Source organism: Ammospiza nelsoni, chromosome 17 (genome assembly GCF_027579445.1).
Source record: "Ammospiza nelsoni isolate bAmmNel1 chromosome 17, bAmmNel1.pri, whole genome shotgun sequence".
Taxonomy (NCBI): Eukaryota; Metazoa; Chordata; class Aves; order Passeriformes; family Passerellidae; genus Ammospiza; species Ammospiza nelsoni.
In genome coordinates, this window is record NC_080649.1 from 3,556,175 (window position 1) to 3,571,345 (window position 15,171).

At 45.5% G+C, this 15,171-nt stretch overlaps 1 protein-coding gene across 1 annotated transcript; it reads left to right on the top strand.

The window, feature by feature from the left end:
• The first annotated feature begins 248 nt into the window (after positions 1–248).
• On the top strand, positions 249–11,945 carry LOC132081153 (cytochrome P450 3A9-like). The gene is made up of 13 exons (XM_059484687.1): positions 249–373; positions 2,926–3,019; positions 4,253–4,305; positions 5,408–5,507; positions 6,050–6,163; positions 6,440–6,528; positions 7,169–7,317; positions 8,178–8,305; positions 8,969–9,053; positions 9,397–9,557; positions 9,985–10,211; positions 11,028–11,190; positions 11,335–11,945. The coding sequence occupies exons 1-13, from the start codon at positions 303–305 to the stop codon at positions 11,425–11,427; spliced, it is 1,527 nt and encodes a 508-aa protein (XP_059340670.1). The 5' UTR covers positions 249–302; the 3' UTR covers positions 11,428–11,945.
• Positions 11,946–15,171: the final 3,226 nt, after the last annotated feature.

Here is a 15,171-nt window from a genome sequence, read left to right on the forward strand (position 1 = left end):
GGCATGAGTCAATGGGAAGGCAGTTATTACTTACAACAGGGAAACCTGCTGAAATGTTTGGCAACACATGCATTAAATAACTTGAACCTTAGACAGTTCAGTCTATCACATGAATGGTGTTTTTCAGATTAGCAGACTTTTCTACCTTTACCTTCCACTCCTCCTCCTCTGTCACAGAAGGAGGGCCCCTAAATCATATGACTGGATAAAAAGGATTGCACAGTGTGAAACACTCCTATTTCCTACTGACGAGGGACAAGCATGTAAAGGCAGAACTCGGAGCCAATCAGAGAAGAGCTGAAATGAACCTTCTGCCTTCTTTCTCTACAGAAACATGGGCCTTTATACTTCTTTTCGTGGTCCTCCTGCTAGTGTGAGTAAAATATTCTTTATTGATTCTCTGCTCCTGCCATTTCTCTCTTTTTGCCATTGCTCACTTTCATACAACTAACCTGCTGAAGAGTAGATGTGATTTGCACTTTTCCAGCATCTAACCAGGCTCTGGGATGTAGCAGAGAAGTCTAAAGACTGTACATGTGAGTGATCTTGCTCCAAGGTTTGGAGTATTCCCATCCAGTTATGACATTACTGCTCAGCATCAAAGAAATAATTGGATAATAACAATGGCAGGTACTGGTTACCATCAGGGTGCTGGCTTCAGTCAGGGTCCTGATCCATCAGGTGATTTTTCACAGACATCCAGCTGTGCCTTCCTGGCTGAGGCTGCTCTGCAGGCAAGCCAATAGAATATGATCCTCCTGCACATCTGGAGAGCAGCAGAAAGGCACCAGGAGAAGAATATCTGCAGGATCAGTTTTTACTCCTGACTTCTTCCATGGTGCCCAGCTAAGATTCTCCTCAGGGGCACCGGGACCAGGAGGGGTCCTTTGCAGAGGTTTGATTTCCATCCCATGTTCCTCCTCACAGCTCACAGGGTGGAAGGAGTGGAGCACAGAGCAATGTCAGCCACCTGCTTCTGGTTTTCCAGACAAAATCCCACAGCAGAAATGTACCCCCAGTGCTTCAGGGCAACCCTGCTAATGAGGAAATGCTGTCCTTGGCTTTGCTGGTGCCATTCAGCACTGCAGCAGGGCAGGGCTGGTTAAAAACCCCTGATTGATGTGGTGCACATGGGCATGGCCCATTTGTCTGTCCTAGCAATGCTCCAGCCACAGCAGCTCAGCAAGCTCAGAGTTTTAGCCATATTTTTCAAAATTTTCCTGTGATTTGGATCACTGGAAAGCCTGTTTGGGGCTGGCTCTTATGAAAAACAAAAAAACTAAAACCAAAGCAAACCCCAAACCAAACCATCAAAACCAAAAAAGCCACCCTGAATCTTGATCCAAGCTCTCCTACTTCAGTAACTCTGTAGTTATCTGAGATTACTGGTTACCAGACTTGTGCCTTCTGCAGGCACCTGTAATTTTGTTGTGGCAAAAGGGACTAAACCCAGATCTCTGTGCTCTGATATCAGAGCTAAAATAGAAATTTCACTGCCCATTGACACAGAGAGATTGTTTAGATGTTTCTTGTCCAGCTGGGGCAACACTGTTCCAGTTCACACATGAGGGAACTTCAGGCATTTCTGATTCATACCCATAGTAGGAAGAAGTAATGATTATTCTTTGGCTTTACACTGAATGGTCCTTTTCAGTCTGCAGAAAACCCTGACACATTTTACTTGTAGGAGTGTTAGACTACATTTTCCTGGCCATGTTTCAAGTGGTCTAAGCCGGTTTTCCTACAGTATTTCTGGGCTTTGTAACCAGCCCAGCCTGACATTTCCCGGTCCTCCTGCAACCTTGGCTACCTATAAACATTACAAATGAGAATCCACAATCATTTGATTCCTAGCACTGAATTAACCTTTGACAAAAAAATAGTTAAACATTGACAGACTGTATTCTGCAAATCCTTTCTTCACCTGAACACATCTAGCTCCTCATTTTTCACCTGTCCTGTTTGGACCATAAGTTAGGATCTGCATTTTTTGCTCAGGCAGAAGCTGTGCTGGGGGACACTGATCTCATTTGGGGTCCCCAAAATTTAAAAAACCACATTGGTTATTGTAAGGGAGACCCTCCCTATGTCTCAACCTAGATTTTGGCTTTTCAAATAAGTGTCCTCAAGATCCTGTCCAAGCAACTGCTGCCTCTTGACCTGAAGAGGATCTCTGATAACATCCCCCTGCTAAACCTTCCCTGCTTTATTTCCCTTCTGCAATGAACTGCTCACTTGGGAAGCTGCAGCTACTAACTAAAACCAAATATTTTGAGGAGCTCTTTCAACACAGCCAAAGACGAGCTTCAAAGGGCTGCAGCCCAGGCCCTTGTTGAGAAAGAGAAAGCCCCAAGGTAGGAGCAAGAACTTCAGAGCTGCCAGAAAGGGTGCTTTAGAGGAAAGAAATTTGCAAGGCTGTCAATAAAATCTAAAGAGAAAACCATTAAGACTAGGCTTCCACTGAGCTAATGCTGGACTAAGGGAAGGAGAACAATTACTGAAATTGAAGTACAGTTTGATGAAAGCCCTCTTTGGGACATAATTCCTGGCATTGCTTTGATTTCTCTTCAATACAAACATGTGAGCTTGGTGTTCCTTCTTCCAGCTGTGTTTTCTGCCTGTCCTTTAGTAGACAATGAGCCCCTTTTAGGACTTTTGCTCAAGATTTCCAGATGCTGTCTCCACAGGTGGTCTGGTGGAAACAATTGCTTTCACACCAAAAGGATCCCTCTGAAGTACTGTGTGAGCCTTACCATGGTTATCAAGTAGTTTTTTACAGAGCAGTTTTCACTTGCTTTTTTTCCACCAGTTGGCCCAACCTCCTCGCCCTCATATCCCAAGGGATGTTGCTGCAGTCTCCATGTTTAGGAGAGCTGACAGTCCCAATGCCACGGTGATGTAACACTGCTCTTTTCTGTCCCACAGATATGGGATCTGGCCATTTGGTCTGTTCAAGAAGTTGGGCATTCCCGGGCCAAGACCCCTGCCTTTCTTTGGGACATCCCTGGAATATCGCAAAGTGAGTGCCTGAAGCTGCCTTTGCTGGCAGAGCTGTAGCTGAACAGATACAGAATGCTGATAAGTTATCTCCAAATGCCAGCTCCTCTGTCACGCAGGGCCTGTGCAGAGGTGTGGGGGGTTTGCAGGGGAGGCATTCACAGAAGTGACGCAAAGCTTCTGTGTAAGGGACAATCTGTTTGTACTACTGGAAAACTGTACACACCTCTGTGAAAAACACATGCTAAAGACAAAAGAAACCTGGGAACTCTCTCTTTTCTGGTCAGCAAAGATATAACAGGGGCTGGGCCTGGTTGGGTGGCCTCTGCTGCAGGCTGGGCCCCATTCCTGTGGCGCCAGGCAGGTGAGGGGAGTGTGTGGGGGGCTGACGCCAGGCCAGGCCATGGCTGCCATTTCTGACATCTTGCTGCTACTGGGCCCTGCCTGGCTGCCTCCCCAGGGCCCAGCCAGGTCTGCCAGCCTCAGGAGCAGCCCAGGGCTGGGCCAGCTCGGCCAGGATTCTACCACCATTGAGATTTGCCCAAAACAACTGGGCCAGGGAGAGGAGAAGCCTTCAGCCCCCTCAGGCAGAGTTCCCACCACAAACTACTGGGCCCAGCCAGCTCAAGTGATCATCTGCAGGTGCTGGGCAAGATATTAACCCTCTCAGTGCTTCAATCCTCCTTCAAGTGAGAGAAAGGAACAAAATGCAGGCAGTGTACAGGAGCAACATGAAGACACCAAAGCCAGTGAGGAAGTCCCAGATGGGAGGCATGAGGAGATGTCTTGATCTTAGGGCTGAAATCCTCCTGTAAAGCTATGGAGGAAGATTCTTTTTCCCTGTAATGCATGAAAGTATGGGGAGATGAAAGTGTTCAAATTGTAGATATTGAGCAAAGGGCTCCATGCTAAAGTAAGTAGATGTTAAAGTAGCTGTGATCCCATGAGAACTTTGAACGGAGAAGAGTGATGAAGATCCTGTGCCCCCAGGAATAAGATGATTTCAGAGATAGGTAATGAGAACCTTTGCCTTGAACAGCTCATCTCTAAACCAGTATCCCAGAAGCTGACATGGCCCATAAACACAGCTGTGGGAAAAGCTTGTGGAAAATGGGAGGGATTTCATGATTGCAGATTTCCCCAGGTGGCTGCTGTTTGTGGAAGTTAAAAGCCACAAGAGAACTGTCTTCTTGTGGAGAGACCTCCATAACATTAACAAGAGGGACCAATACCATTTTTAAATTGCTTTCCATAGGGTTTCCTGGAATTTGACACTGAATGTTTCAAGAAATATGGGAAAATATGGGGGTGAGTATGAACCACTGATCTCTTCTGAGAGTAAAACTAGAATCTGCTCAAATGGGAGAAAATGTTCATTAGGAAAGCTCCCTTTTCTCCACCTGCAGCCCTGACAGTCCCAACAGGATGAGAACAGCAGAGACAGGGTGCTGCAGGTGGCTTACTTGGAGCCAGGTGACACAGAGCTGTGTCACTGCCACATCATACAGAAACTATTTTGACCAGTGCTGTGAAAAGCAGTTTAAATCTGGTAACAATAGGCCCTCACCTGCCCCTAACAAAATCATCAGCAGAACTATTTACTTCAGTGTGATCTGGAACTGGGAGGTTGGGTTCCTCTGGTTTACCAACAGCAGAGGAATGTGAGTGACTCCCTTTGGAGCTGATCCAAAGAATTCCTTGTGCTGCTGATCCCCACCTGCTGCAGCAGAAGCTGCTGCAGTTTATGGCTCTTCTGTTCTAGACACCTCCTCCCATAGCTTTCATCACTGTTGTTATAACTTAGGCTACAACCTTGCATATCCTGCATGATGCATCCACTGCTCCCTACAGCAGCTTTAAGAAATGGAGTCTGGAAAATGCATGTTTGCACAAATGGGTAGAGAGCACAGATCAGCTTAATCTACATCTGTTCCAGGAAAGTCTTCAGAACTGGCAGCTTAAAAAGACAAAAACAAGGACTGAGTTTCATCTCCAAGGATGTCTCAGTGCTGTCAGCCCAAGTCTCCAGACACCCAGCTCAAGAGCCTGAAAGGGGTCGAACAAGTTTCCTTCTAATACTGTAATGTGTTTAAGTGCCTGGAAAAACGCAGAGAGTCAGGGGAGGAAGTGAAGACACTTGCTTCATTTAGTATCTGGTCCTTTGAGCAACTGAGCCTTGCTCATTTCCCAGCAAATTTGGAGGGTGTTTATCCCCCTTTACCATTTCCAAAACCAGATGGGAAAAGGTCGGGAGTCCTTTTCCATCTCTACTTTCTACATTTCAATACACAGACAACAGAGCATGATGAAAGAACATTTGTTCAGCACATGGGCATCTTGTGGGCATCAGCCAATCCTTACACTTCAATTATCTGGGTTTATTTACCTGGTTCTCTTCTCCCCCCACCAGGATTTACGATGGCAGACAACCCACCCTGGCTGTCACAGACCCCCAGATCATCAAATCTGTGTTGGTTAAAGATTGTTACACCACCTTCACCAACCGCAGGGTAAGAGCACAATTGCTTTGATTGACCACAGAGTCCAGAAAAGTGCAGGAGGACAGAGGCATGCCAAGCATGCTTTGGGAACCAGTGGCTGCACTACAGGGATTGCTGAACACAACCACTGCACGTCACTGTTCCCCTGCCTTACAGCCTGAACTGCTCACAGGGGCTGGCAGAGGGAGCAGACCAAGTCTGTTCTCACACCTATTATATATATTTATGTATATATGGATGGATTTGGGTTTGTGGGAGCATGCAGGAATCTGTAATGGTGCACATGTGCCACCAGCTAGGATGCAGGGATGGGACATGGTGGGTACACACAGACATGCAGGTGTTGGACTTGTTCTGGGGCTGGGAATGGCACCTCACAGCTGGTTTAGTGTGGGAAAGGGGTTCCTTTATGGATGTGTGCCTTAAGAAAGGCAGCTGCCAGCATCAATGCCACTGGAAGAGCCCAGGCAGGGGCTTGTTTGCCACACTGCCATCCCTGCAAGGAGGCTGCTCTCTTTTCTGGGGTTAACTCCTCCTGTTTTCCCCTGCAGCGCACGGACCTGGCCGGGGTACTGACCAACGCTGTCTCATTAGCTGAAGATGACCATTGGAAAAGGCTCCGTACTGTGCTCTCTCCAACCTTCACCAGTGGGAAACTAAAGGAGGTAAATCAGAAGGGCAGGTACAGACTAAATCAGAGTCAATAAGCAGTGTTTTCAGGCTGAGGTTATCACAGGGGTCTGATTTCTTTAGTCAGAGCCTGGCAACTAAGCTGGCCTGTTTGATTAATGTCTAACTGAAACCAGAAAACTCTTAAAATAAAGCCTGAGCAGAGAGATCTTATTTGTAAATATTCATGACATTCCCTGTAGTCTCCATAAGGCTGTGCAAAGGAGTAAAATGTATTTTCCTGAAGTGACCATGCCTGGTTTGTGTTACAGATGTTCCCTATAATGAAGCACTATGGGGAAGCTTTGGTGAAGAATGTTCAAAAGCAAGTGAAAGAGAACAGCTCAATATCTGTAAAGGAGTAAGTAGAGGCTAAGAGCAGCAGGCAGAGCAAACCTTGTTAAAAGTGCTGTGGTTCATTGGCTACCAGCAATGCAGATCTTTCCCTGGGTCAGCCAGGGCTCTGAAAGGAGGAATGGGACTTACTGAAAGCCTGACTGGAAATTTAAAAGGGGAAAATTAAATTTGGATCTTAGGAAATTTCCCAGAGGTAGATAGGAAGGAAAATGCTCCAGCGCAGCTTTGTGAATCCAGAAATCCAAGATGTCCCATCCCAAGCTTGGAACATGGAGCTGTGCTGGGTGGAACTGGACCACTCCCAGGGCTTGTTTGAAGGAAGGTGTGCTGCCACCCCTCCTCAAGAGGTTAAATGCTAAATTTCACATGCTGTCCTGCCACCAACCCATTCCATGCTGTTGTAAAATCCTTGAAAAAGTTGTCTGACTTCACAACCTGTGCAGGCTGGAAACAAAAGCTCTCTAAAAATCTATCCCCTTCTCTAGAAGTGCTGTTCAGTGCCACATAGCAAATTTTCTCTTAAAACCTAAGGCAGGAGGTCTTCTGAGACTTTATATTTGAATGTCACATAGACATGAGGAAAAAAATATATTCATTCAGTCGAAATATTTAACCACAGTCTATGTTTTTCTACCTTCCATCAGCATCTTTGGGAGCTACAGCATGGATGTGGTCACCAGCACTTCCTTTGGTGTGAACATTGACTCCATGAACAACCCCAAGGACCCCTTTGTTAGAGAGATGAAGAAACTGGTCAAGTTTGACTTTTTTAACCCAGTCTTCCTCTTGTCATGTAAGTGACTCCAGGTTTTGCTTGGATAACTTCCCTTGCTAGGAATGAAGTCCTACTGTCCCTTGTCTCATCATTTCCTCCTTATGACCTTCATGTTGAAACCCTGAGGATGAGACAGGTAAAAGCTTCCTCCACATTTGGCATCCCCAGTGCAAGAGACTTATGAACCACCCAGAAATATTCAGTTAAGTGCTGGGAAATTATTTAAAGGTTGAAAAGCAAGTGAGGCTTGAGGAGAGCACTGCTATCTGAAATGCATTTTCTGGAAGTGAGTGCTTAGTGGGGACTGTAATTAGATGCAATTTCCTCCAGTGCAATAGCTTAGCAGCAATGGACCTTAAATTAATGTGAGATACTTTGCTGAAACCCAGGGAAAGTTTGGATCTGTCCACAGAGGAGGTTCTGGTGCTGTAGATTTCATGAAACTATAGAGAATATCAAGATCCAGTTTCTATGAGGAAGGAAAAGCTTTGAAGGGGACTTGAAATTGTTTGCATGATCACAGCAAGGCAGTGAACAGCTCAGCCTGAACAAAGAACTCAGAATTTTTAGTATTTCTCTTGTGAGCCACATGCATGTTGTGTCCAGAAGTAACCTGTCCTTAGAAAACAGAGCCTTAGAAATAGGAGGTGGAACATGCCTTGGTCTTCTCTTAAATGAATGATTATACCCAGCTTGGTTGTGCCCATGTGACACAAAAACTATTCCAAGGGAATGGAACAGAGGGGAAAAAAAGGAAAAAAGTCCATGCTTTTCTCATCTAAATAAATTAAAAAAGGAAATAAATTCCCAGTAGCATCCACAGCTATCAGGAGGGCTTTATTTAAAGAGTGCAATCTAATTTTCTATTTGTTTTTCAGTTGCTTTCCCATTCCTTATTCCTATCATGGCCAAAATGAATGTAAACATCTTCCCCAGTGATGCTGTAGATTTTTTTATGAGATCCCTTGCCAAAATTAAGCAGGATCGTGAAAAGGAGGCTCATAAGGTGAGTGGGAATTTAAGAGCAATTGTGGCAGAAAGCACACTGAAGTGAGATATAATTAGGGTGATGATATCAAAGGTGAAGCCAAAGTACAATGACTCAACAAAACCCTGAGCCTACTCAAGTGTAAACACTTCATTTTAATACTGTCAGAAAAGCCCCACTTGACCCGTCCTGGCAGAGAATCAGGGGGACTTTGTACATCTGTGAGCTGAAGCTAAATCCAGATAAAGGCTCAGCAGAATTGGAGTAAGCTCAGTCTGCAGCACTTGTAATGAGAGAGTGAGAGACTCTCTGAAGAAGATTAGGCAGAGGAGGAGCAAGTGCAGAGTAAGCAGCACATGAATAGCAAAATCACCTTTAGGGCTGTGCCTTCCCCTCTTGCTTTTCAAAAACTGCAGCTTGCTTCCTGACCAAATTCTGCCGTTTAGAGTTTGGATCCCTTTACCCAAATTCATTCAAGACACTGCTCTTCCACCCAATGGCTTAATGGACAGTACAGGCAGGTTTCCAAAATAAAAAGCAAGTGTTACATTTTTCAATAAGGAAGTAGTGTGCATTTTGGGGATGCCTTGAGTCTAAAACTTGTGCTTAGGCTATGAAATCTGCCTATCTAAGCCCTCCAAGAAAGCTGTACCAAAGAGACTCTGCTGCTTTCCCTCCCAGGGCAGGGTAGATTTCCTGCAGCTGATGATTGAATCCCAGCGCTCAGCCAGCCACGACAACAAAGAAGCAAATAACTCATATAAAGGTAACAACAGCCAAATCTTCATTATGGGCATGGGGCTGTAGGAAAGAGGAGAATATGGGGAGGTGTTTGTGTTACCATCATCTTCACCAACCAGCTCCAGATGGAGCTCTGTCTCCTGGTGCCAGCACCAGGTACTAAGATCCTGGGAGCAGGACTGCTTGTCAGTTATTTATGCCCAGGAAATCACCTGCCTCCTCTATCAAATGGATTTTTCCAGGCAGGTAGAGCAGTTATTAAAGCCTTATCAGAAAAGAACTGCAACAAACCTACCTCAGCACCACCTGCTGCTGCCTGCTCCTTGCTGAGACCATCAGCCAACACTGCTTTTCTCATCTCCCCACAGCCCTGACCGACATAGAGGTCCTGGCCCAGGCATTCATCTTCATCTTTGCTGGGTATGAGCCCACCAGCAACACCTTAGGTTTCCTGGCCTACGAGCTGGCCATGCACCCTGATGTGCAGGAAAAGGTGCTGCAGGAGATCGACACAGTCCTGCCCAACAAGGTAAGGAGGACCCTGAGTGATGGGGAGGACTCTGACCCTGCAGGCCTCACGGTTCAGTCAGGGCAATGAGACATCTTTAGCTCCTAAACACCATGGATTTTCCAAGAGATCTGGCAGACACATGCTCAGACAACTCAGCCCTGCAGTGGTTTTCTTTTGGCAGCTGGAACCTTTCAGCCACCCCAACTTCTCAAACCCATTTGCCACACTCTGCAGAAGAGGATGTGGATTTCCAAGCATTTCCATGACTCAGAGGTGGAAAAATGAAACCAATTGCTCAATTTCTACCTTGCATTTTGTTCTTCAGTGAGTCTGAGTCAAATTTGGGGCAGTGGGGGTTGGGGATACTCTGGTTCCTACAGCCATTTTAGGACAATCCAGTTCTGATGCCAGCATACCTGGTCACCTTCCTCATGTTGTCCTGCAGGCTCCTCTCACGTATGAAGCAATTATGAAACTGGAATATCTTGACATGACAGTGAATGAAACCCTCAGGGTCTATCCCCTTGGGGGGCGGATTGAGAGAACCTGCAAGAAAGACGTGGAGATAAATGGAGTGACCATTCCCAAAGGAGTCGTGGTCACAATCCCACCCTACGTCCTGCACCGCGACCCCGAGTACTGGCCCAACCCAGACGAGTTCAGGCCAGAAAGGTACAAAAAGCTTAATGAAAGGGAAGAAATATCACACTGCTTTTTCCTCAGTAATTAAGCATTAATCTCTGATTAGCTTCCTAATGGTGCTCTTCCTATCTTTTTACAAACAATACGGATGAGAAATTGCAGGCTCGTGGGAATGTCATTTTAAAAGGAAATTGAGCTTTGTGCTTAAAGCAGGGTTTCAAACAACATAATCTTCTTGGGAGAATATCACTGCTACCTCACAGGATCTTGTACCCAGTTTTTAAGCTGCCTGAGAGAGGGGAAATTTGGAGGTTTTGTAACTGCTGGCCATCCTCTATATAATCCTTCTTGTTGAACCTGTTCCCTTCATACAAGCTTCTACTAAATATGCCAGAATCGATCCTTCCAGAATTGCTTTCCCTCCTTGTTTTCAAGGATAACCTTCCCTAGCTGGTTATTTTTGTAATTGATATCTGCTTCTCAGTCCCAGAGAAACTGAAGCCATAGGCTGCTCCTAACCAAAACAATTTCTGGTTCTTCTCTCTCTAAATACCACAGACAGGAAATATCTGTCTCTGTGGGAGAGGATGTTGCCTGGATTTTCACCTTGCTTCCTATTTCCACTAATCTGGATGGAGAGAATTAAAATCAAACCCTCAAGTGGGACTCCACCCTGTCCCCAATAAGGGCTTGGTCACAGCACTCAGTTTTGGGGGTAGACTGAGACACTTCAGGAAAAACCCAAACCAGGCTCTGCAGGGCAGCAGTGAGAGATCCCAGGATAAACTGGATGTGTAGGTTTTGTGTTTTTGCTGCCTTCATTTCCTTTCCCCAACCATCCTCCAGGTTCAGTAAGGAGAACAAGGAGTCCATAGACCCATACACATACCTGCCCTTTGGGGCTGGGCCCAGGAACTGCATTGGGATGAGGTTTGCTCTCCTGATTCTGAAAGTTGCCATCGTCTCCCTGCTGCAGCATTTCACCTTCCAGACCTGCAAAGAGACTCAGGTGAGGGGCACGTGGAGGGAGCTGGGTGCCAATGCCAGATATTTCACATTTCCAGGTGCTGCAGATCCAGCTGTGCCTGAACCTCTCATCCCTGCATGTTTAACTTATCCATCTCCACCTGTGCTTTCCCTCTCATTGTTGCAGATCCCAATCAAGCTGAGTTCAGTGGGGCTCCTAACACCAGAGCACCCAATTATTCTGAAATTGGTGCCCCGGACCGAGCCTGCCAAGAACTGAAACCCAGCCACAGCCCCCAACACACAGGGACTGCCATGCTAACGAAGGGATCACACATCTCAGGAAATCTCTCCTACACATACAGACACAGAAGAACAGCTCCAGTTAATTCTGGAAGCAATTACTACATATTTACTAATAAACATAACTGTCAGAAACGTGACATGGATCACTGGGCTGTGACAATACACAGTCCCCTTAATTTTGATTGCAAAACAAGAATAAATCCAAATGAGAATCTGATCATCGACTTCAAAAGGGACTTCTCCATCTGGAGGGAAGGAATTACTGCCACATCCAAAAAAGCACAAGGTGTGATGGAAATTCCAGCTGCCAGACCTCACTGGGCAGGGATGGGTGCTGTTTTTCTGGGTGTATTGATGCTTGAAATTTCATGTAATTCTGATTGAGACGACTGATGTGGACTACACATCCTAGTTACCAACCCTCTCCTGTGCCATGTGTTAATTAAACTAAAGTGTGTACAAATACTGTCATTAAAAATGTTTGAGAGCTGCTCTGTGTTGTGTATAGTGCCTGATCACTTCCTATTTAAAACCTGTATTCAGCCTCAACCCTTGAAATCATCCATGTACATTGCTTTCCACTTAATTTAATGAATCTGATCCTTCATTTAACATCAAACCCTCCCATTTGTACAGTATTTTGCAAACACTCCAGCTCCCACCTCTTACTTTGATTAAGAGGGTGCCTTCAGTTCAGCCCTGGCCAACCCTTTCCCGTGCTGGAGTGACAGAGGATGGATTAGAGAGAGCAGCAGCTCCCAGGAGGAGAGAACAGCCCTGCAGGAGGGCCAGTGCTCCTGGAGGAATGGCCTGCACACAGCCTGGAGCTGAGCCTTTGCTCCCAGAGCCATGGATGAGGTTTAGTCATTGCTTGTGGTGGGGTTTTAGGTGCTTTGAGCTGCTCCTGTAATCAACAGGATGCTCTGCCCCAATGGCTCATGCCATCCCTGGCCATTTAAACAGGGAACATCCAAAAGCAGGAGGGAGGTTCTCCCAAATCCAGGTTTCCCACCCCAGTAAATTGTGCTGGTCTTGACACCTACCAACCAAAAGAGACAGTAGTGAAATGGGAAAGGTTTCTACAAGAGCTGTGGGATGCACATTCTCTGAACCTGAGAGAAGCAGAGAAAAGAATGATGAAAACAATTCCTGTCTCATTTGCAGCTGCTGTGTTGTGCCAAAGTAGAATGCAAAATGGAGATTGTTTACCCACAGTGATGTGTTTTGTTTCCTTGGCCTATCAGGGCCAAGTGTGTGTCCAAACTGTTGGTCAGGAGACAGTCACAGGATTTTGTTCAGTTTAGTTCTTGTTCAGTTACAGTTTTGATGTAGTATAATGTAGTGCAATAGAGTATAGAATAATATAGTATAATAAAGTAATTAATTAGCCTTCTGATATCATGGAGTCTTCCTCATCATTCCTCCTGCAAATCAGGTGAAATTTCACTGATGAAGAGCTGCAAATCAAATCAAGTCATTCTGTAACTTTCTCCTGGCACCCCTCATTCCAAGGCATCATTTGCTGGATCATGGTCTGTAATTTTCTCCTGTGGCAATGTGTTTTCTCTTTAGTCTAGCACAAAACTTGCACAAAACTGCGACATGACCCAAATGCTGTCATCCCACATAGCACAAATTTATTCAACAGTTCAGGTCCATTTTTTACCAATGAATATTCAGCAGTTTGGGAGTGGACATGCAACAGCACAGTGAATTCCTCATCCCTGGAAATCCCCAAATCAAAGCTGTCCATTTTTCTGGAAGATACAGCGACATTCACCAGGCTCTAATTCAAGAGTAAGCAGCTTGTGCTGTCCCAAAAGGCAGATAAAACAATTATAGTGCCCCCTTCTGATTCATCATCTGTGATAGACTGTTTGGGCTGTGCTGTGTACACAGCAAGGCTCTGAGGAGTGCTGCCAATGAGGCCCTGCCTCAGTTTAATATGTTGCCCATCTCTTACCAGGGGTTAGAAACCATCCCTAGAAGAGCTGGGCCTGTCTGACTGGCGGTGATGCTGCAGTGGCTCTGATGGGCAAAGCATGGACAAATCAGTTTAAAAAAGGCATTTTTCTGTAGAAAACCCAGTGCCAGGCAAAACTAACTCAGGTTCAAAGAAAGAGAAAGGGGAAAGTATCATGAAAGCAGCACATCACTTACATGCCAGAGAGCTGCTTTGAAGTGATGAAAAATCGTTCTGGCACCTGATGAGCAAACCCAGGTGCCTTTGCCAGAAGCACAAAGGGTTAATCCAGCCACACCCCAAGCCTGGCAGTTCCTTCCCTGCACGGGGCTCTCTGGGAATGAAGTCATTAAGTGCAACTGTACAGATCATTCTTCCAAATGTGAAAAATGTGACTAATTTTCCGGCTTCAGCCAATTATGACCTGCCAGGACTATCATAACAGCCCATAAATAATCTGTAACAAAATCATGGTAATGAGTCTTCTAGAAAAAAATTAGATCCTCCGTGTCTTAACTCCATAAAAATACTCTGCTTTTAAGGGCTGCCTCCATCATTCCCAGCACTTCCCATTGCTTTGCTGGTCGCCCCTCAGAAGTGACTTGGCCAGGAGTCTGCTGGTCCTGAGCATCCATCAGGTTTCACTGGTTTGGCTGTTTCCACTTTAAATCGGGCATAGCACTGTTTAACTCACCCCTTGAACCGTTTTTGCTGATAAAACATTTATTTTATCTGGACTCCTTGCTGATTCATAAAATCAAAGAATCTTTATATTTGGAAAAGGCCTCTAAGATCATCAAACCCAGCCATTAACTCACCACCATGCTCACCACTGAATCATATAAACCATGTCCCCAGGTGCCACAAACACTTTCTTTGAACACTTACAGGGATGGAGATTCCCTCACTGCCCTGGGCAGTCTGTGCCAGTGCTTGGGCACTGTTCTACACACCCTTGGCAGGCCTGGGACAGGGCCTCATCAGAGGAAAGAAAAAAGTGTAAGGTGGAAATTAATTGTGGGGACGCTTCTGTTTCCCTTCCCTACCCAAGTCCTCCCAAAGCCCAAGTAAGAAGGAAAAAAGAATGAAGGAAATTTTTGTTTTTCATCATTTTAAATCACATAGAGTTTTCTCAAAGGCTTTACAACCTTGTCTCAGAGAAGTTCTTTTCACATCACTGCAGTGTAACAGACTCACACCAGGGAAACACCAGCATCACTAGAACTCCTGTAAATATGCAGAAATATATTCCCCTTAACACAGGAAGGACCTTTCCACAGGAGGTTTGTATCCCATGGGATGAGAACTGTTATTGCATCAGTCCTGGTGAAAGACAAAAGGTGGTTTTAAGTGGGGAGATTTGTTTTCTGTTTTCCAGTTAACTACAGCAGTCATCCTCACTCCTAACTTGCCTAAATGTTGCAATGCTTCCAGTTGACTGCAATGACCAAATGGATGTTATGAAAAACAGATTTCCTGCTAACAGTGAGGGAAAGTTTCATGTGCTTCACACAGCTATGAGATATTTCATTTATGAGATATTTCAACACCAGGCTGAGCCCTGACAGAGAGAAGAATGGTCTGACTATTAGCAAACTAAGTGTCCCTAAAGTATTGAAGTCTTTTGCAATTCTGCTGTGCCTTTAAAGTGAAGAGTGAAAGATTTCCAGGCACATTTCACCTGAAAGGAAGAACAGGCAGCATGGCTCCTTTTACCTCTACAGAGGAACATTTTCTCTGGCACCAGGAGCCTGC

Coding starts and splice junctions, on each gene's coding strand:
- LOC132081153 (XM_059484687.1), top strand. CDS start 303: ATGAACCTTCTGCCTTCTTTCTCTACAGAAACATGGGCCTTTATACTT. Junction 3,020..4,252: donor CATCCCTGGAATATCGCAAA/GTGAGTGCCTGA, acceptor TGCTTTCCATAG/GGTTTCCTGGAATTTGACAC. Junction 10,212..11,027: donor GACGAGTTCAGGCCAGAAAG/GTACAAAAAGCT, acceptor ACCATCCTCCAG/GTTCAGTAAGGAGAACAAGG.